The 23,250-nt window shown below is 44.6% G+C and overlaps 1 protein-coding gene across 4 annotated transcripts in view; it reads right to left on the reverse strand.

Annotated features, from left to right (window-relative positions):
- ITGBL1 (integrin subunit beta like 1) overlaps positions 1 to 23,250 on the reverse strand; it is a 255,626-nt gene that overhangs the window by 20,380 nt on the left and 211,996 nt on the right. For all 4 annotated transcript variants that reach the window (XM_077343786.1, XM_077343787.1, XM_077343788.1 and 1 more), the window contains 2 exons: positions 9,087 to 9,203; positions 1,098 to 1,244 (listed from right to left, as the gene is read on the reverse strand). In XM_077343786.1, the coding sequence (XP_077199901.1) occupies positions 1,098 to 1,244; positions 9,087 to 9,203 (264 nt within the window). The remainder of the gene's footprint in view (positions 1 to 1,097; positions 1,245 to 9,086; positions 9,204 to 23,250) is intronic.

Below are 23,250 nucleotides of genomic sequence, written 5' to 3' on the forward strand. Positions count from 1 at the left end.
TGGACAAAGGCCCTTCCTGGCTCCACCCACTTTCCAGAAACACATGGAGGCACCAGGAAAGGCATTCGCTCAGCATGTCATGGACCCATGCTTTAGAGCAGGGGTAGTCAAACTGCGGCCCTCCAGATGTCCATGGACTACAATTCCCAGGAGCCCCTGCCAGCGAATGCTGGCAGGGGCTTCTGGGAATTGCAGTCCATGGACATCTGGAGGGCCGTAGTTTGACTACCCCTGCTTTAGAGTATTAAAAAATAAAATCCTGAATTCTGTGCACCAGGATTCATTTCCCTAAATAATCTCATGACACATGACTTTGAAAGGTTTTTACATTCTCGTCCTCAATTTATTTACTTAGATTTTTATACTGCCCTTCCCAGCTTGCTGGGGGGTAAAACAGTAATGATTGGGGAAGGGAATGGCAAACCACCCTGTATTGAGTCTGCCAAGAAAACACCAGAGGGCGTCACCCCAAGGGTCAGGCAGGACTCGGTGCTTGCACAGGGGATACCTTTACCTTTACCTTACCTCCCTTCCCTACGGCTCTGGGCGGTATAAAAATGACAGTGCATTGCTTCCACACGCTCCCATTTCACCAGACCCATCCCACAAAATCCTGCACTAGTACAAGCGCCATCAAAGGCAACGTGCCCATAAAAAGTAATTGCAATGTAACAAAGAGACAATCTCAACAGGTTCTGATAGTTACAGGAATGGAAAGGACAGAGCAAAAGAAAGAGCTTTCCCACTTAGGTCAAGTGTTCAGCAAACAGACCCATGCCCGTTGCTAGTAGCACTCCAAATACAACGCCAGAATCCAGCCCCCATAGACAAAGGCCCCCATGTAGATCTAAGCCCTCAAGTATGCTTCCAGGTGGAATCCCACGCTGTTGGTAAACAGTGCCTGAGAGCAAAGCTTCTAAACACAATACAGAGAACCTTCTAACAGGAACACGCTGCATTGTGAAGCCATTACGAACAGCTGTCAAACAGCGAGGGGGTTTTGAAAGGAAGTGCCGCAATTGAAAACCCACAGTTGTGCTTTTCTGTCCCTCGGCACATGGCTGTGACACGGCTCGGCTCAGTTTCCCCGCACGTACCTTTTCCTGAGCACATTGTGTCGTCTGCTGATTCACAAAAGCTTCGGCTCTCGCTTTCCGTCATGTTACACTTCCGTGGATGTTGGCACAACTTCCCAAACCACCCATCTTTGCAAATACATCGACCGCAGGAACAGATCCCGTGGCCTGCAGTGGAAATGGAAGATGAACCAATGGTTTACTACAGAGACATGCAAAAAAAATGGTATTTGGGGGGCTTGGATATATGGAACCCGAAAAATATTCGTATTTCCCGATATTTCCGAATCCCAATGCCAGTATGGTATTCAGATTTGGTAAATATTTGTTATTAATAATTATTAATTTGATTTATTCACCACCACTCTCAAATTAGCCGGCTCGTGGCGGTTTACAATACTAAAACATTAAAATACTAAAAACATTAGAAATTACAGAGGCCCAATGTGGCAGCAAGAAGAATCACCCAAGAATTATGCCCACCCCAACAGTCCCCTCCTGCCCAAACCCCATGCCTTGAGGGAGCTGGTGGAGACATGTAGATATCTGGTTGCCTCCCAATATTGGGAAATGCTGAATTATTTCACCTCCATGAGTCTGGGACATTTTTGCTTGGCATACAAATTGCAGGTGTAATTTGTGGACTAAAGTTATCCCAGGCAAGTCACTTGGGTTGTCATATCCCCTCTAGGAGAAAGCTACTGTGCCTTTAGGCAGGGGTAGTCAACCTGTGGTCCTCCAGATGTTCATGGACTACAATTCCCATGAGCCCCCTGCCAGCAAATGCTGGCAGGGGCTCATGGGAATTGTAGTCCATGAACATCTGGAGGACCACAGGTTGACTACTCCTGCTTTTAAGGACTTTGTGAAAGGACGGCTGAACCTCTGCACAGCGGAATTCTGAAGCAACCAGGAAGTGAGGGCTATAAGAATAAAGTTGTTATTACTGCTGTTATCAGGCTGCTTGAGGAATAAGTTCACACTGGGGTTCATTGCTTAGAAGAAGAAGAAGAGCTGTTTTTATACCCTGCTCTTCACTGCCCAAAGGAGTCTCAAAGTGGCTTAATATTGCCTTTCCTTCCCCACAACAGGCACACTGTGAGGAAGGTAGGGCTGAGAGTTCTAACAGAACTACTTTTTGAGACTAGGGCAGAGTCTGCACTTACTTTGTTTATTCCATTGTCAATCCTGTTGAATCCAGATCACTTTGAACTCGAATCTTCCTCCCCCCCCCCTCCCCATTGAAACAGGAAAGTGTTCTGCACGTGGTTAGGGTAGTTCAGAAGGGAGGGGAGGCAAGCCTCTTTCTTTCTTTTCTTGAAGGGGGGGGGGAGAGAGGAGCCAGGCAGGGAGCCTCTTTCTTTTCTTGGAGGGGGGAGGGAGAGGATCGAAAAAGGCAGAGAAGGGAGAAAAAATCCAGGACCGACAGAAGTTGAGAGAAATTAGGGGCTTCTCCTTTAAGGCAAGCTTGTCACATGAGGAGGTGTAGCCTATCAGAGGTTCTCTACGGATCTTGCTTTCCCAATCCGGATTTGAAAAATATTGAGGGTTAAAAGCACTCTAAGATATCCCACAATAAAAGGTAGGGTCACTCCAGATCAATCCTTCTTGCTGCAGAAGGAAAATTTAAATCGCCCAAAATCCAAACTTAAATCGCATTCTGTGTAGACGGCAGGGACTGAATCGATCTGGGGTTGGAATAAAAGCTCCGTGCAGTTTACACCTAGCTCAAAGAGAACTGTGGCTAGCCCCAAGTCATCCAGCTGTGGAGGAGTTAGAGAGCTCCATACTGGACAGGAAAGGCTGAGTAAAGGCTAGATAGATGGAGATTACAGAAAGCATACCCAGCCCTCATGGTGAACAGAAGAAAGGGGGAGGAAGGAAGCCCTAAAAATAACATTCCAGGTCACAAAGGGACAGCTGTAGGAGGAGACAAACAAAGGTCAGCTCTTGAGTCTCAAACGCTGATCTCCTACAACTCTTGCATCTAAGCCTTCATTGACTCTCTACTGCCCTCCCCTGAGAGTCTGATGTCGGTGCCACCATTAGGTGACATTGCACAGTTAGTTCATTCCAACACTCTCAAGTAAAGTTCTGTGATAGGGAAAGTTGCATCTGGTGAACATCTCTTATTTTGCCAGAACTCATACACTACACCTGTTTCAGGATTCACCGTCTGCCTGCTCCTTCCCGGTGTGCCTGTCAACTGCATAATGCCGAGTCATTGAAATTGCCCTTTTAATACTGCAAACATTGGAATATAAGCAGAAAGATGACATCCAGAGTGAAGTGTGACGGTCCTTCAACTCTGTATCCATAATCCCTTCCCCTCCCAAACCCCTTGGCTAATTTCTATTTTTATCAGTGAAAGTCTTTGAATTGCTCTTAGTTGTGTACACGAAAGCCCTGAGAACAATTTCTGGATTCAAGTCATCATTCCAAGACTGTTTTATTGATTGTTCTTCAGTTTAGATTGTAATTGCCATTCAAAGTTAAGCACTCAGTAACAATGACATGCTGTGTATTTTACAGTGGGTAAACTGTTGCTCCTTCTGCACTCACATCTACAAATACTGGGTTGAAACCATCTCACCCAATGTTCCTATTTAGTGCAGTCACACAGGGCTTTTGTTCATGCAGGTACCATGAGCCCCAACATAGAATTTTTTGGAGATAGTATCTGGATATAGTGTTTGTGTGAAATCAAAGAAAGCCCCTCCTTTTTTCACCTAGAGGGAAAAGCTACATGGATTGAACCTATTAGCCTGCATGCATCTCTGTCCATCCATCTTTCCAACCAACAATCCATCTGTCCACTCATCTATCAGTGGACCCTCTGGTCAAACCATTAAGCCTAATTACTCAATTAGGTTCCAATTTAGAATTTGGTGCAGGCCCTATAGCATCTGGCTGGAGAGGACAGCATCATCATGATTCAGAAAAATTAAAGTAATAGATGCAGCATTGCAATAATAACCTGATCCATGGAAAACAACAGAAAAAGAGTCCCTGTAACCTGATATTGCACAGGTAGAAAAAGGGTGCATAAAATATCCAGCCACAGCAAAATCATTGAAAATAATGGTAAGAGGATTTAGCCTTGCTGCAAAGGGGCTTATTGCAAAGTGAGAAGAGCCCCTTTGTCATAGGCAGATATTATTCACTCTGGGCATTCTATGTAAAATCTTCAGATTTTTATCATGAGGGATGAACCAGATGTTGCATCTGGTCTCCTGATTCTGTTCCTTGACTTTTTAAAAGACAAGAATACATTTTAAGCAGCACAGAGAGTTAGGAGGTTCTTTTCTTTCTCCTTGGGCTAGTTTCTTGCTAATCACACCCACCCAGACTTGCCCCCAGAGTCATTTATTAGCTGATTGGAAGCAGTGATGAGATGATGAAGAAGAAGAGTTGGTTCCTATAGGCCACTCTTCTCTCCCCTAAGGAGTCTCAAAGCGGCTTACGATGGCCTTCCCTTCCCTTTCCCCACAACAGACACCCTGTGAGGGAGGTGAGGCTGAGAGAGCCCTGATATCACTGCTCGGTCAGAACAGCTTTATCAGTGCTGTGGGGAGCCCAAGGTCACCCAGCTGGTTGCATGTGGGGGAGTGCATATTCAAACCCAGCTTGCCAGATTAGAAGTCTGCACTCCTAACCACTACACCAAGATGGATCAAGAGAGTCGCCTGAAAGAGAGTGTACCCTTCAGAGTAGGAAAGGGCCAAGTGAGGAAGTGCCCCTACCCTGCCTGGACAGTGTTCAGCTTACCCATGAAGCCAGGAATCTAGGTGTGATCTTCAATACCTCCCTCATGGTGGAGGTGCAGGTCATGGGAGTAACACAGCTGGCATTTTCCCATCTTTGCCAAGCCAAGAACCCTACCTGGCACCAGAGTACCTAGCCACAGTGATCCTCTAGACTGGACTTCTGAAACTTGTGCAACATGGCCCTACCCCCTTGATCCGGAAACTACAACTAGTCAGGAACGCAGCTGCCCGGGTCCTCACAGGAACCCCTTGGGGGGCCCATATACAACTTATCTTGCAGCAGCTGCACTGGTTGCCAGTTGAATTCCAGATTAAGTTTAAGGTATTGGTTAAAGGTAAGCTTGTTCCCAGTCTGGGCCCAGCATACCTAAGGTACCACCTCACTGCCTCTGTCCCCCAAACAGTGTTGTGCTCTGTAAAACCCAAACAGTTGGTAGTGCGTGGCACCAAAGAAGTATGTCCAGCCTCAACCAAGGCCAGGGCACTCTCATTCCGCTTAGTAGATTGAAATCCCTGAGGACCTCTGGGCCCTGTTGCAACTACCTGAGTCCCACAGGGCCTGCAAGATGGAGTCAGCGATCCAATAATGTCAAATCGCCCCACAAGGAAAGATCCCCCCAATACAGCACAGCAAAAATGAAACTGCACTGGGTCATGATTAAAGATTTTAATGTACTGCATTGAGATGCGTTTTAAAGGTTTTAATGTTTAATTATCTTTCTGTTATTATTGTTCTTGCTGTAAACTGCACTGAGCCTTTGGGAGGGTGGCATAAAAATCAGATAGGTAGGTAGGTAGGTAGGTAGGTAGGTAGGTAGGTAGATAGATAGATAGATAGATAGATAGATAGATAGATAGATAGATAGACAGACAGACAGACAGACAGACAGACAGACAGACAGACAGACAGACAGACAGACAGACAGACAGACAGAGGACGGGCGGGCGGGCGGGCAGGCGGACAGACGACCATCTTCAAACTGTATTTCCTCCAAGATAGGTAAAAATTATTGGTATCTATAAGGACCTGATATGGATAGCCCAGGCTGATGTTTGATCTTAATAAATTAAGCAGGATTGGCCCTAATTAGCACTTGGAAGACCATCAAGGAAATCCAAGGTCATGCATCTCTTGTCTTTAAAATCTATGATCTAGAGGGAGGGATGTCATAAGTACTGTGTGGACAGTTCAGAGGATGTTACCGTGGAGGGTTGATTATCTTGAAATAGATTTTGTTTTTAATGCCTGATGAATGTACATTTTGTTGGAGAGGGGATTTGGTTCATGTTTTATAAATGGTTTGGGGGGCATTTCTCTTGGATTTTGGGTGTTGGTTGTATGTCTTCCTTTCGAGATGTATATATGAATTTTAAATAATTTTTAAATAATTTTTAAAAAATCTATGAAGTCTCCATAAGTTAGCTGAGACGACACTTTATCCACACATCATTCTTAACTTTTCACTCTCTCCCTATTACCATGTTCAGACCTGACAGCAAAGCCAAACAGTGGTCTTGATAGAACTGCTAACATTTGGAACCAACCAGATATCTGTTTAAACAACAATTGTGAAACAACCTTGAGATTGGAGATCCACAATTCAAAGCCAATGCCTCATTGAAGAAGAAGCTGGTGTTTTATACCCCACTTTTCACTACCTGAAGGAGTTACAAAGTGATGTATATACACCTTCCCTTTCCTCTCCCTACAACAGCCACCCTGTGAGGTAGGTGGGGCTGACAGAGCTCTAACAGAACTGGTTTGCAAGAACAGCTCTAAGAGAACCATGACTGGCCCAAAGTCTCCCAGCTGGCTGAATGTGGAGGAGTGGGGAATCAAACCTGGTTCTCCTCAGATTAGAAACCACCACTCTTAACCATTATACCCCACTGTCTCTCAAAGACTTTACACAGTGGCTCTGCTCTTTTAATCACAATTCTCCACTGCAGTATGGGATCAACAAGGTGGTTTTGACAGCGTGATGGCAATGGTGACAAAATCAGATGGGGAAAGCACACTGTTTGCAGAGAAAATGCCATTTATATTAAGGATAATTATCTGTGTTCTTTTCTATCATTGCCGACTTCCTCTTCCTAGAATATTTTGGGATTTAAGTCCAAATGCTTAGGAGAGTCAAGTAATCAAAGAGTCCTGAGGTGCTGAAGTATCAGAAAGAAACTCCACTGCGATCAAAGGGCATGGTTTTAAGGGACTGTGTTGTTTAGTATTATTTTAAGGGGCTGGGATCAGAAAGGAGCAAGTTGAATGGAGCTTTGACCTTCTCAGAGCAGGAGGTTAGAGCTAGGAGACAGGTTCCGTGGAAAAGGCTTATTCCTCCCTTCTTTAAATGTTGGACAGCTACATTTTCAAGTCTTTAGACAATGCAGGAGCATAGCCACTTACCCCCTCATCTATCACAATCTTCTCCTTTTATCTACTTGGGCCTATAGTTTGAAAAGCTAGCCATCAATCAGTCTCTGCCAGTCAGGAAAGGCAGGTGACAATTCTTATTCAAATCACCTGCGTTGCCAACCCCCTCCCCACTCCCCACCCCACCCCCGTTGACCAGGCATCTAAGCTGAAGACAAAATTCCTCACTTTGCCCATGTTCTGTCTTGCCACAACACATCCTGTTCTTCCAAAGGGTTTTGCTTCTCATGCAGGAACCTCTGAGTCAATGAATTTCCCCAAGCAATGGATAAGGCACATTTCGACTGAATATTTTATTCCATTAAGATACATTTGGCTGATAGCAGTTTGCATTGTTTGCTTGGTGACCAGAATCCGGAACACAGGGAAGAGATATGGTAAGCACAGAGTAAAAATATGGTAAGCTTTGACATCTCTGGACATCTCTGCCTGCATAAATAGATGTAATGTCGGAGGGGTAGCCACCATGTTAGCCTGTCCTAGCAAAATCACAAAGGGGTCAAGGAGCACCTTAGAGACCAGCGAAATGTATTCCAGCATAAGCAGCTAGAAATCACTTCTTTAGGTGCATGAATACAGATCATTTCGGGCAGTCAATGAGTTTAGAAGGGTATTACTCTACTTAGGAAGCATCGTGGATGTCTTTTGTGCATTTCATGAAAAATCTGATTAATGGTGTATCAACTTGTACATTCAAGGGCACATTTCAAAGGCCCTGCTGTTCAGGACACTGATCTGCAACACTAAATGTATTATTTTATTTTTATTTTTTTAGGCATCTGGAGCAGAAAATCACATATTCAGGACAACTTTCAATCAGATGTGCACCAGCCAAGCCCCTGAATTTAATGTTGGGCAACTGGGCATTCATACGTCATATCATTAGTGCTTACCGGCTTCCTAAAAAGTTAATGTCCTAATCCGTTCCAATTTCCCATTGGCTCACTGGAGTCTTGCATACAGAAGCTCAATTTTTATCACCTAGATGTTTTGGTGAGAGGAAATCAGTTTTGCTTCGCAGTCCTTTGCTCTGTTGTACTTTCACAGCATGTGCTAAAAACGCTTTGCAGAGGATCTTGTTCCCATTCTGGAATCAGTTTTAAGGTTCATCGAAGCATTTGCATGTATGTATAGTTGTGTGGTCATGGAGACTGGGTGAGAAGATAAACAAATCAGGGATTTTGTTTACCTTGCTTGTTTCAGACCACTTCCAAAACTGAAGGCACCTGCCTGAAGTTGAAGAACTTAGACTTGAGACTGTGAAGTTATCCATCTAAGGCAGGCTTTTTCAACCCCGAGGGTTCTTGATGGTCATGGAAATTTTGTATGCATTTTTAAATGTGTTAAATATTTATTGTGTGATATAACCATATATGGTCATATCAACCAGCCCCCCACCCCATGGCCAATGCTGGGATGGGATGAGAAGAGGGCGCCAGGTGGTCACGTACACAGCTATGCTTCCCAACCATATTTTGCATGATTGCAACACTTCTGGGGTTTATCAAAGCCTGAAGAATGTTTAGGGGGCTCTGAAACAAATTGAGAAAAGCTGGTCTAAGGAATTCCTATCACTGTCTTGTCCTGAAACTGAATACAAGGGCAGATGGTCTCTTCAAATATACAGGAGCGCCCCATATATACATCCTCTCTTGCCCTGGAAATCCTATAGACTGCAACTTGACACACCCATTCATATGTATTAGCTGTTAGATAGTAAAACTGTGTGAACATGGTAGCTTCATTAGGAATAAGATCTGCTAGGATAAATGGAAAGCATGAATCGTGCTGGTGCTTTAAATGATAACATACCACTACAGACGTGGCCGTCTATGTCTTCACACTGCCTGTTGTCGCACTCACAGATTTTGCCATATATCCTGGAATCTCCTGGCGGGAAACAAGTGCATTGGCCACATTCACATTTCCCTGGGAAAAAATATAATTGCTTGTTAGAGTCACACCGAATCATCAAGGTCAAATCATCACTGACAGTATAAGGAACAAACCAGTAAATAGCAATGACTAAAAACACAACAACAAGCATTTAGCAAACACTTCTGCCAGCCTAAGGAATTTCTGTGGGCAGAAAATCCACTTAAGCTTCCAATCCCATATTTTTAGAGGGTGAAGTTCTAGGGAAGTGGCAGCTTTAGGAATCCAGTGATGGCCACTTTATAAACATTCTTCAGTTTTACAATTTATGTTCTATAAGCCATTAAGACAACATTGTTTTTCCTTCATGATTACAAACCCTTTGTAAGGGGCCACTCAAAAGCTGGAAAATAATACGGCTGCCTAAAAATAATAGGGCTGACTTTAAAGCCAGAACAAAAACTAAAACTCTTAGACAGCAAGAGACTATGAGCTCCATTTGACTTTGTGTGGTCATGTGTAACTTATCTTATGAATGAGCTGAGGAAGACTTACAAAACTGGCTTGTATCTGGAGTGCTGTTTCTCTTGCTCACTCTGTTCCATGAGGGAGAAAGTCAAAATATTTTTTTATCTCACTTTGCTTGACGCTGTGAAGATGGACTGTATCATCCAGATTAAATGAAAGACTGCAATACAATTAGTGTAGTTGAAGTCAACTTTATTGGAGTATATGTATGACTAGGGGGAAAGCCCATTTATGAAAATGGGCGAGAGCAGGGGCCCGTGGGAGGATGAGCAGCCCTGCCCCCGGCAACGAGCGTGCGAGTAGTCCGGCTGTGGCTGCGCAGGCAGGCCCGGGGCAGTGCGTGGCGCATGTGTGCGCCTCCCCGGGCAGCGGGCCATAGCAGGGGCGTGCGTAAGGATGGGCGCAGCCCTGTCGAAGAGCCAGAGGGGCGAGTTGGCGGGCCAAGGCCGCAGCGGCCGGGCATGGCGGGTTTCCCCGGCGAGCAGCGAAGGTAGGGGCTTCGGCGGGAAGCAGCCCGGTCGCGAGCTAGTTCTGAGGATTTGGTGGGGTTGGGTTGCAGGTTTGGGTTACGGGAGACAGCGGGGCTCATCGCATGGATCGGCGGATGGGGGAAGTGGTGCGGTGACGGTTGGGGGTGGGTGGGCTGGGAGAAGTAGCAGCGGGTAGCAGCATGTACCTGGGTTGTGGCGACGTGTAGGTCAGCTCAAGAGGGGCGCAAGGTGCCCCTCCCCGGGCGGCAGCACTAGCGTTTGCGGGACGGAGTAGGTCGGCGAGGGAGGCTCGGGAAGCCTCCCGAGCACCCTGGGCAAGTTGGGTGCCGGGGGGTAGGAAAGAAGCTCCTTTCCCCTGGCGATGGCTTGGATGGAGTGGGAGCGCAGAGGCGAGGATGTGTGCCTTGCCGGAGCGCAGAGCTGAAGACAGGCCAAGTAGCCAATGGGGAGGCCCTCGAGTGACACTCGGAGGGGCGAATCAGGAGCCGCTTCACGGCTCCTGATTTGCCCCTCCAAGTTTTTATCATGGACGGCTCCCGTCCTCTCTCCTCCCAACTTGCCCTTAGCCTTTTATTAATACCGCTCCGGAGGAGCGGTAACAGATGGTTGAGAAGCACAGTTTTCTTTCTTGTATAGATAGCTTACTTAATATTTGTTTAAAGTATTTATTCTGCTTTACCTGGACCAATTCTGCACAGCAGTGGCCGCACTGGGCTGCTGGTGGTTTCATGCAGTGGGGCTGCATGCCCTGCCGCTTCCCGTGTATGTACAGGGGATAAAATCCCTCAGCGCACACAGTCCACCCGAGTTGTGCGTGCCGGGGCAGACAGGTTCTGTTGCATTGCACCATGGCAGGGGGCGTCTCTGCATGAATGTTGGATAGTGTGGCAATGCTATTCCACCATCATGGGGGTCAGCATGTACCCCTATTTGGCTCTGTGATGCTGCAAAACCAAACAGGGCATTTTGTGTCCCTGCTGGGACATTGTAGGAGGGGAGGAGCCAGGCTTAGATGACCCAACTTGTGCACGGGCCCAGCCCGTTATGGGCACCAATGGCACCCATGTTAAGAAAGGGAATGCTGAAAAATCAGCATTCCTATTATTATTGTTGTTGTTAGATTTATTTCCCACCATTTCCGAAAACGGCTCGTGGCGGGTTACAATCAGACAGCTCTCTGTGCGCTCCCCTACATGCAGCCAGCTGGGTGACCTTGGGCTCGCCACAACACTGATAAAGTTGTTCTGACCGAGCAGTGATATCAGGGCTCTCTCAGCCTCACCCACCTCACAGGGTGTCTGTTGTGGGGAGAGGAAAGGGAAGGCGATTGTAAGCCGCTTTGAGACTCCTTGGGTTAGAGAAAAGTGGCATAGAAGAATAAGCTCTTCTTCTTACTCAGTAATATCAGGGCTCTCTCAGCCTCACCTACCTCACAGGGTGTCTGTTATGGGGAGAAGAAAGGGAAGGTGAATGAAAACCGTTTTGAGACTCCTGGTAGAGAAAAGCGGCATATAAGACCCAACTCTTCTTCATCTATATATTCTCCCTCTTGGACCTTTTCCTAAGAATGTGTCTTGGGATCATAGAAATGCAGCTGGATGTATTATCCGTATGGTATGGAGACTAAAGCATTTTTTGTTAAACCCAAATAAACCTGACACTCTCCATAGTTTCCCCCCAGAGGAATAAGCACACTTTAATATCCCTCACAACAGTCTTCAGTTTGTTGTTTTAATCTGTGCCCCACAACTCCTTCCGTGGCAACAAAATGTGAAGGTCTGTAAACCACCGCAAGACATTTGAGAGTGGCAGTAAATAAATAAATAAATAAATAAATAAATAAATAAATAAATAAATAAATAAATAAATAAATAAATAAAATGTCTGTTTGACAGGCAGACCCGCCACTCCCCCCAAGAAAAAAAAAATCCAAAGCTTAGTCATACCACAAAGAACTAATTTTCAGGTCACTACATAAGATCAACTGGCGTATTGAGCCAAAGAAATCCAACAAACAACAAAGCAAGGACAGCGAATTCTCAGCACCTACATGAGGTAATTTCAGTGGCCATATTCTTCTATCAAATGTGTCTGCTGCAGAAATAATAGCAAGCCCATTTGCCGTGGCCTTTTCCTCTGCCCTCACATGGTGATAACCCTACTTTCAAAGTGAGCTTGATCATTTGAGTAATTAGAGGCTCATCTAAAGCTGAAAAGGGATCAACACTTCACCAACTGCACTCTGTCCTTGGCTAGGATAATAGGTTTACCATAGCAACTTAGTTTTAAAGGGGCGAGGAAGGAGAAGCATACAAGAAATCACCTAAATTGTCTTCAAAGGTGCAAGGCACACAGACACAATTATTTCAGGGTGATGATCCTCTACACCTTTGGCAAGGAAATCGGTACAGATCATAATAGGAGCAATTCAATGGGACTTCTGACGTTTGGTTGGAAGAGACTTGAGACTGAGAGATTGCCCTTCACAGACTCCAACCATAACTACATCCATAGGATTCAGCATTGGAATTTATAATCGCACATTTGTTCTATGTCTGTTCTGCTGCCAGTGTAATTTTTAGCCATCGTGATTGTCTGTCTCCTTGTACTCTCAATTTTTGTAGAGCTGAATTTGGGTCTGTAATATGCAGAGCAACCCTTTCTGCTTGGACAAAATACAGGCATTTAAAAGAATGCCGGTAATTCAGCAACAATCTAATTTATGTGTGACTCTCAGTTCACGGTATCCCATCATATCGGTGAATTGTGGGGTCGTTCTGATCGAAAGTAGCTGAAATCTGCTAGGCATGCATTTTGAAATAGTTATTGCCATTTTGATCCAATTTATTTTTTGTTTACAAACATTTGTGTAAGCTAATGGGGTAGGAGGGGGCCAAAATTGAAAGCAGGTAGGACTGTGTATCCAGTTCTGGTTACCATATTTGCATTGGCCCACTGCTACAATGTATGTCAATTTACTACGATGTATGTCTGTTTGTGCAAATAGTTTTTTGAAGATGGAGTGGACAAGAACCTTTGGCCTGCATGAGGTTGTTTTGGTTGGGGAGGGCTGAGGGGGGAAAAAGGTATCTGAGACACTGCAGGAAATAAAGTGGAAAACCCTATGGGAAAAAGACATGTAAAGTTTCAGACACCCCTAGGTTTGAATGGAAGTTTTTCCCCCCTTGCAAATCCTGATCAAGGGTCAAGACTCTGAAATCTTTTCCCAAACAGGACCATTAATGCTAAATTTCATGCTAAATTTGATCCTTTGATAATTTATATATTGTATTTGAGAATAGTTTTATAGAGTTTATATATTGTTAAAATTGTATGTATACTTTTTCAGTTTGTAGAACTGTGAATCTGAGGTTCTTTGTTGCAAATTTCACAGACCAGCAAGATTAAAGTACTTCATACTTGCTCTATTCTTTTATCTGTTTTGCACATGGGGTTCCAAGGATCCTTTGCCTCAGAATGACAGGTAAGGTTGCCAACCTTCAGGTAAGGGCCTGTATATCTAATGTACCGTGAGCCTCCTCCTGTTCCACTAGTGAACCCGCCTGCTCACAAGAACCCTGGAAAGCCCCCATAACCACTACCACCACTCAGTCACCACATTCAACTGGGAGCCAAGTCTGAAGGAAGGCAGCTGCCAAGTCACCAAGGACTGCTGAGGGGGACAGGCTTAGAAGGTTGTTCACATATTGGGGGGGGGCACCTTCAGCACAACACACACCCAGCTGGTTGCTTGCTTGCTTCCTTCATGGTACACTCACCATGGCCTCTCTGGCCAACTATTCAGCATCTTTTCCTGTGGGCATGCATCTTTTAAGACTTTTAACTATATGTACATATCCTTTAAAGCTTTACCTGCCAATGACTTTTCCACAGCAATCCAAGATTAGAAAAAAACCTATATCAAAACACTCAACCACAAAAATTTAAAAGATGGCGAATGTAAGCAGTAGAGGAGCCTGGACACCAATGAAAGAGGGGGGACAATGGTGGAAAGTGCAGAGTGGGAGGAATGACCTCAAAACATGTGGTAGAGGAGTTACCTCCGAGAAGTAGGAAAAGGGTGTAATGGGGGGGGGGGGAATCTGAAGGAATGTGTATGTTTTTTTATTAGCCTTCACTTTGGAAGCAAAGGAACAGAAAAAGCCACAAAACCACCCTCAGAAAACACAGGGAAACAGCAACTAGAAAGCAAACTGAGTGCTAAAGAGAAGAAGATCATTAATAGAGAATGAAAAAGAAAACTTGTCAGAGATATATGATGAAAATGAGGGAAAATGCAGAATGAAAAAGCAAACCTGATGGATATACATGGTCAAAATGAAGGAAAACACCTATTCAAAATAGGCCTAACTGTCCTACTGCTGAACAGGGTTTTATTTGAAGTATAAGCTTTCATGTCCACGCACATTTTTTCAAATACATGCATACATACCTAAGCTTATACCTTGATTAAAACCTTGTTGGTCTTAAAGATGCTACTTTGTTCTGCTGCTTTAGACTGAAATGGCTATATACCTGAATCTGTGGTACTGCGGACCAACACAGCTACCCTCTGAAACTATCTGAAGTCTCTAAATGGTTCCCAGTGACCATGAACCAAAGTTTGGATTATCATGGAATTTTATGCACCTGCCTCTCAATCATGGGGCATTTGATACACTAAAATTAGATTCCTTTGACCATCAGAACAAATATTACCAGCATTAACAAAAAATCCTACAGAAAATGCTAATAATTCCATGTAGAATTTCATTGCTGCAAAAAAAAAATTATTGTGCTCCCTTGATAGGCCATGCTATTATTTCTATGCACATGTTTCAACTTGATTACAGACTAGGTAAGAAGTCAGTAAAGACTGTGGCATTTAGGCCCATTTATTGTACGCACCACATGACACAATTATGCTGCCATTCACTATTGTCCAGCTGCCTTTTCAAATAGTTGCTGAAATGCCCTAATGTTGAATGTGCTAATGTTGAATATTATCTTATACAAACTGCCAGCACTGTTAATTACCAGTGTTTGAACCTATTTCCAGATGCCTACAGAGGATAATGGAAGCTTCTTGTTACACAGTTAGCCTGTTTTAAGTACAGTGTGACAGAACTATGGTATATAATTTATAGGGATTGCTGCCCCTCTTTTTATGGCCCGCGAAATGCCAAAGTGAACGCAAAAAATAAAAAGTGCTTTTGCAGAAACACCATAATTTCCTTTACCTTTCCATAAAGCACACATTTTCTCCCCTCATTGGAGTCTCAATTCGTCCCTTCTCAAGTGCAGCAAAGAATGGGAAATTCAGTTTTACATAAAGCACTTGGAAACAAATTACAGCGTTGCTCTATTGATCCAGACTATATACCCAAGCATGTTTCCACAGTAACAGAGTGCTTGGCAATTTTGAGCATATCCTTATAGTGCCCCAATTTTTACAAATCAGTAACTAAAACAAAGGCTACACATTATTGAGCAGAGGGGAAAGCAAGGGAGAGAGATGCTCCCTGGCTGCCTACCCACCCGCCTGTCAGCTGGCTGGCAGGCCACTCACCTGGCCTGTGGCCACCAATCCCATCCACCAAGCTGAGCAATTGCATCTAAAGCAAAAGGTGTTAGGTTCGAGGCGGCTGAGGCAGATCAAGGGGGCCCAGGGAGAACCTGGAAATTTAGAAGCCACTGGATAACTTTGAGGGGGGGTGTAGCGCTTTTTGGGAAATCCAGAAAAGTGGATTCCTCCTAAAAAAACTGCTAGACTCTTGATAACAACCTTCAACACATCCGAAAAAGACACGTGCGTTCTCAATGAAGCGGTAGAAAGAATGTCCCTCCCTCAGTCTCGCCCCTGAGCTTCCGGAGACGCGATCGCCATTTCCCCCCCCCCTTAAACCAGCAAAAGCAACGAACGAACGAGGCTTCTCCAGCTAAAGTCCCTCCACAGAAGTGATTAACAGTAAAACATAGCTCCCTACTGCTAGTGTCTTTAAAGTTCCCAAGCACAATACAGCCCCCTGTTTGACACTGGCCGTAATTTCGGCCACAAATCGCGCCTATGGGGGGGTTACTTGAAGAGCGTGTAAACGATTAAGTGCCAGCTCCTACGCCAGCAAAAAAGGTCTTTCTGAGACAATGAATGAACAAATATTCGTTGCGACCGGTGTGTTTGGGTTTTAAAAAAGCAGTTTTTAAAGGCAAAGGGGCTTTTCGGGAGCACGAACACAACAGTTCATTGGCTGTTCTGTTGGATTGACGGCCAGGGCTGGGAAGAAGCGTGGAAAAATATGGCTTCCTTTGTTGCGATTCCAGCGAGACCGGAAACCTGTGGGGAAGGAATACAACGCTACTGGGACTTCACTATTCCACTAAAATTAAAGGTATGCGGAATGACGGAATTCCACTATTTAATATAGCGTTTCTGCACACTGAAAACATTCAGCAAAATTGGTCCTTGTGCGGAAAGCCCCTTACTGTTGGAATTGTAATCAGCAAGTAATTTGGTGAAGTCAGCCTTGAAGGGCTGTTGCTAAGTTTTCAAGCAGCTGAGCTAAACCTATGTGCTCACTACTGCAGCTAATGGTCACTCTGAGGTTGTAGTGAAAAAAATCCCAGCACATGCCTGGGAGATCTCTTTAAGTTTTATGTTATCTTGCGTTTTTGTATACTCTTCAGATTTGACAGTATTGTGATGGCCAATGGCTAATACAATAAAACTTCTCTCTTTCTTTAAGCTGGGCTCCCGCCCACTTCCTCTTTCTTCAGGAAGAGAAGATCAGTATATGATCTGAAGGAAGGAGAACATTCCTTTAGGCTCTCAACTCTCTCTCCATTTGCTGATGTGTAAGATGTAGTCTGCTTGTAGCCTAGCCACAAGAGGCTTGCAATGTGCTGCTTTTGTAACTAATTTTTGTACTTTGCTTCAGTAAGGAGACTGACGCAGATTACTATGATATATTTTCATGTATAATTTTTCCCAGTATAGATACTCTTGTTTAAACCTCAAAGTGCTGTGAGCCTAGATCTGTGCCTTATCCACAAAGTTAACCAATAACTGCATACTTTCAAACGCTCTATTACTCGGCAGCTCTATTTCTCTGGAGGAACTCAGGACTGAGCCAAGACCAAAAGTCCCAGCACTTACTTTAAAAATCCTGCTGGGGTACCTATAAGCTGGTTGAGACCTGATGACACTTTCCACCACAAAGGTGTGATGAAGATCACAAACCTCGAATCGGTATGTGAAAGGTAAGTTGAGTGTGGGCATAGTCACAATTCAGACTGGGGCTGCTTAAGAAGGAGAGAGGGAATGTAACCCTTCCAGCCCACTAGGTTTGGTGAATCGAAACCAGGCTCCTCATGCTGTTAATAAGAAAGGAAAAAAGACAGGTCCTTTAAAATCCCATCTTTTCCCTGCCTTTTAAATGATGTGAGCAGTGCAGGGAATGAAACGAAACAGGGGATGGACAGTTAAATCTCTTCTCTCCTTGCCATGTGGATCCAGTCTGAGTTGTGACTGTGTGGACACACACTTTCCCTTTTACTGTCTGGCAGAAATCTGTGATCTTTGTCAACTCTGTTTACGCCCCAAGATATGGCTTCTGCAGACTAATCGGTGAGGAACAGGCTAGTAGGCGGGTCGTCTTGCATCAAAGTTTTCGGTTTGATGTCTTTTTGCTCCTCTAGCTCAACCCACATGGATGTGGTGACCTAGCTTACAATCTTATCCTCCAGCTGTATCACTCGGCAGGAGTAAAATTTGCTTCCATGGAGACAAGTCCCAAAATCATTTATGAGCTTTTATTCTGACGTACTCCCACTGTGTGAGAGTGGGAGTTAAACCGGTGTAAGACACTAGGGTGGGGGAAAAATCCTAAAAAAAATTAAATAAAAGCATAGCTTGCTATTCAGAATAGAAGCGGAAGGAAGGGGGCAAAGTCTTCTTAAAAGGGTAGGCTACATGGAAATAACAGCCTGCAGTCTATAAGACCGTCTTTATCTGTCGGTAGGAAAAGATTAAAATTTGATATGTTCAGAATGTGCTTGAAAATATACCCAAAGTAAACAGAAGAATGTGCTGTCGGGGATGGCTAGCCACTTCTGCTCAGATCTTGGAAACTGAGCAGGGTCACAGCTACAAATTGAAGGCACACACCAAAGGAAAAATAAATGTGTTTATCTAGGTATAAATATAGATATATAAACATTCAAATGTGTCATGGGGAAGGTTCCACCATGTCCCTGCGTCAGAAGGGTAAGGTCTACACCAGCAGCTTTCAACCTTGGGGTCACGACCCCATTTGGGGTCGCTTGGCCCTTTCCCGGGGTTGCCAACTTGCATGTGGTGGTGGCGGTGTGCAGCGTGCGGAGTCAGTAGTGTGTGGAGGCAGGCAGAGGCAGCGGCTGGTGGGCAGAGGCGGCGTAGCCATGGCAATGGCCACCTCCACATGCCTCGATTGTTGTGTGCGTGCATGCATGCGCACACGCTACCCACGCATGCAATCAGCCGCCGAAGTTGGGGTTGCAGTGAAGAAAAGGTTGAGAATTGTTGGTCTACATGGATGTGAAGTCCCAGACGCATCAATCAGTATTGTACTAGAAATTGTGCAGCCTTTTTGGACCAATGCGCTATAATTCAGGGTTATTTGACAGATTTAAACTTAGATGCAGATCTAAGTTCCTTACTATAAAATCAATGTTACGGGAAAGGATCTCACCAAGCTTGCTAAAGTTGCCGATGTTCTTGGGAATGTGCTGAGAGTAAACAGTTGCTGTTTGTCAATGCAGAAGGAATGAGCTTAGATTTGTACAATATAATTTATCTTTTGGTATTTAGCTACGTTTTCTCTTACTAGGATGTCTGTTGTGCCAGTTAAGGTGTGTTGAGTCTAGACATATAAACACAGCATCCTATAAAAGCATGGCAAGTATGACTAAACAGAGACTTGCATCAGGGTCCATATTAGGTTCACCAAACCTCCTACGTGCCAATGGTTTGGAAGTATGCCCTTGTGTGTGCAAAACACATTACAGGCCACAGCATAGGGCTTTGGGGCTGCAAACTGTGCAGGCCTAATCTAGGGCCTATTCTGCACACATAGGATAATGCACTTTCGAAGTAGATTTTCCTGTTCTGCACAGGAAAATCCAGCTGCCAAAGCACATTGAAAGTGCATTATCCTGTGTGTGTGGAATGGGCCTAGGCTAAGGCTGAATCCAATCTATATACTACAGATTACCACGTTCCAAGAGGGTGCCACAATCTGGCCTGAATACTTGCCCAAAGTATTTCAAACCTCAAATCTGCATGGCATATTTTTTTCTAAAATCTATCACAACATGTTTTCCCTCTTCCCTTTTCTCAGAGCTCTGAAGGATTCATATCTCACAATTGCTGGGCAGGCAGAAGGGTCCAGGTTCAATCCCTGGCATCTCGAGTTAAAAGGATCAGGTAGCAGGTGATGGGGAAAACCTCAGCCCTTGGAGTGTTGCTGCCAATCTGTACAGACAGGATTTACATCAATGGACCAGAGCCCTGATTCAGTCTAAAGCAGCTTCAGAAAGAGAGAGGCAGGATCCATTTTTTCAGCTTGTTTGGGATCAGAAGTCAGCAGCTGAAAGACATCAAAGACCTGGACTGTTTCCGCACTGGGAACTTCACTGCCCCAGCTCCCGTGCAGGAGCACAAATCGGGGGCAGATGAGGCGCATAGGGCCAAATGATCCCCCGTGGGGGGGGGGCAGCAAGAGGCGGGGCAACCTGCCACAACTAAAACTCCAGTCTGCAGCCCGGCATGAAACCTCCAAGTGCGTAAATGGTCCCTGGTTCCTTCGGAGAATGGTGCAAGCATTCAACATGCCACAAACTAAAAAGAGCGCATTGAATCATCACACAGTGCTTGAGAGGGATTCCTGAAGGGGCAAGCTACCAACATACCAAATGCACATGTTAATCCTTTTGCATGAAGAAACACATTTCTCTAGAAATTTCCTTTAGACAACACCCATGTCTTACACGGTCATGGGAACCTAAGCCAAAAGAAACCTTTAAGATTTGAAGTGAACTTGGATCCTGCTGAAATGTTGAGAGAATCCAAAGAATATTGCCTTACTGAATCCATAGATTTAATACCAAGGTTTAGCAGAATGTCTTGAGGACAAAGCATTCACATATTAATGCAGTTTTCACTTCTTTAATTTTAAAACCAAGAACCACCACCAACAAAACTCTGTGCACCCTGGACAACTTGAAAGTAATACATTTCTGCCACATCTCTAGGAGTCTTCCCAGGCAGACTCTTGTAAATTGTAAAAATTTAGGGCTTTCCTCTCTGGTAGAGGCATCACGACAAGGGCTCTCCGTAAGGGCTTTGTCTCCAGTGCGTTGGTGGCGCTGAACATTTAGGACTCTAAATAGCTTTCGTCCAGCACGTTTGAGATGTTTTTCTCTATTATATCATTAAGCGAAGATGGAGCACACCGCCAACGCCAGCTGCTCCCAGAAGGAAGTTTCCAGCTGCATGGAAAATCTGATTTCTCTTTTGGGCTTGGGGGGAAAAAATCCTTCCGCACTGAAGTGCAGTCATTTCTCATCAGTGAAGAACCTCAGGGGCTCAAATCTGGTTTGCTATAACTACAGAAGGCTCGAATCAAGCCAGGACTTGAACAAACAAAAGAGAACAAGGTGCATACGTTGGGCTCACTACCATATGCAAATAGGTATGTTTGATAGTTTACCTTAACAATTCTTCCCCATCTTCCATGGCTAAAGAAAGGGGGAAACTGCTGGGAAGAGGGAATGAGATGGCAATCTGGACCCTACAACTGCAGAAGCCTGTGGTCTATGTCATCCAAAGTCTCATGGGACCCAGGCTTTCAATCTGAGGCTTTGCATGAACAAGGGCCCATTTTCACCGAAAGTTAGAGTCTAATACAGCCTTTCTCAACTTCGCTACTGTTGAGAAACCCCCAAAACATTCTTCAGGCTTCGAGAAACCCAATAAGTGGTGCAATCAGGCAGAATATGGTTGGGAAGCATAGCTGCATACAAGCCCACCTAGGGCCTTTCTTTCCCCTTCCCACCCTCTCCGGGTCCATCATTGGCCATTTTGGGAGGGATGGGTGAGTTGACATGACCATATATTGCCATATCACCCGATAAATGTTTAACAGATGTTTAAAATATATTTTAAAAGGATTAACTCCCATTCATTTGGAAACCCTTCCAGGGCTGTCAAGAAATGGCAGAGTTTTACAAAATCCCGGTGGAGAAAGCCTGGTCTAATAGGACAGCCAGGTCGGAACCCCACACTTGGGTTAACAGCATACTCTTTCTGGAGAGAAGGAATTATTTTTAATGTTAGGCATAATTGGGGGTGGGGTGGGGAATAATATGTGGCTTATTTTTCCTGGGTTGTTGGGGTTTTTCCCAACAGGATTTATTGTTTGAATCTGGCTACTGCTATGAGTTGGACGCAGCAGTTCACTAATTGCCTGCTGGGTTCTTCTGGCAGAAAAGAAAAGTGTGGGAGTGGGGAAAAAAATCATAATGACAAGTGGAAGCAAGAGGAACTGCCCAGGAGAGCCATCTCAGCTGAGTCAGGGTTTTGCAGGGCACTTCTAGTGCTCTCCCAAGCCATGCCTTGTTATGCTGTTTACGGGAGAGAAGATCTGGTACCGATAGCAAGGCTGCCACCAGATACAATGGAATACACCTGTTGTTAGACACCTGTCTATCTACTGGTCTTCCCACATTTTCAATAGCAGTCCATGTCTTGACCAACTCCACACTATCCATTTTAGGTTTGATATTAATTTTGTGTTCTTTTAATAACTCTTTTAACACCAGTGATCAGTTACTGCTTGTTTATTTCCCTTCGCTCCAAACGAATGACAGGGGAGAGGGGCAGTCTCTATTGCACAAGCCACTGTCATCACGTGCTGAGTTCACAAAGACACATGACACCCCCCCCAACCCCCAATGAATTCTTGTAACAATCTGGGGTAGTATTAGGAGTAGATGCAAGTCTTTGCTCTCCCTATAACCCTCCCCCTACAGGAATGGATAGTGACCACTCATTTACAAATATAAGTCAGGGATTCCCAACCAGGGGTCTGTAGACCCCCAGGGATCTGTGGGAGCTCTTCCATTGCTCCCCCACAAGCATGAATGAGTTCTCTTGTGGTTTCTGCACCTGGAAGGGGGTGGAGCCTGCATGCCCACTCCCACTTTAAATAGCTCCTCAAGGCCTCCTGTCTTTCCCCACTCAGTTCTACTTATTTCTGCCTATTAGCACGGGCAGTGATGTCACTTCCGGTGACATAACACTTCTATGGGGGGCGTGGCCAGATGACACCACTTCTGGGGCTCCTCAAAGCCTGGAAAAATTATTTAGGGGCTACTCCATGGTCAAAAGATTGGAAAAGGTTGACAATGTTGGGGTCTCTGTCACTTGGTGAAGAAATTCAAGATTTCCCTTCTCTCAACAGTGTCTCAAACTGAAACCCCTTTATTTTATGCCACATAATTTAAGAAGACAGCAGAGAACTAAGCCAGCCTCTCTCTTTATCAGTATAGCAACATCCCATGATCTGTTCCTTGGTGTTCTAGAATATGCTGGAATCTTTGAAAACTTCAAAGAATGTAGCAAAGACAGAATTAGTTGAATTGTCCCTTGGCGTGTATATAGATGCCGAAGAAACTTACTCAGAATGACCCGGGACTATTTATTACTAAATTGCTCGAAGCCATGGAGCCATCGACAGTGAAAGAATCTCCATCCACTGCCACAGATAATCTTTGGTACACAAGTATCCAAGAAATGTGAATCTTATTAAAGAGCATTAAGGCTGCCTGAGAATGTCGAAACAGGCGATACCTTTGCTTAACCAAGCTGAATGCTATTTATTGACCAATTTGTCTTCTTGAGCATCTGTCCTTAATCACCCATGAGATTTCTAAGTAAACATAATTCTGTTTCTACTGAAAACAAACAAGCAAACAAACAAGCTTGGAAACCTCGGGTTGGAGGTGGGGAGGAATCAAGGAGATTATGAATGAAATCAAATTGCTAT

This window comes from Paroedura picta, chromosome 6, assembly GCF_049243985.1.
Source record: "Paroedura picta isolate Pp20150507F chromosome 6, Ppicta_v3.0, whole genome shotgun sequence".
Lineage (NCBI taxonomy): Eukaryota > Metazoa > Chordata > Lepidosauria > Squamata > Gekkonidae > Paroedura > Paroedura picta.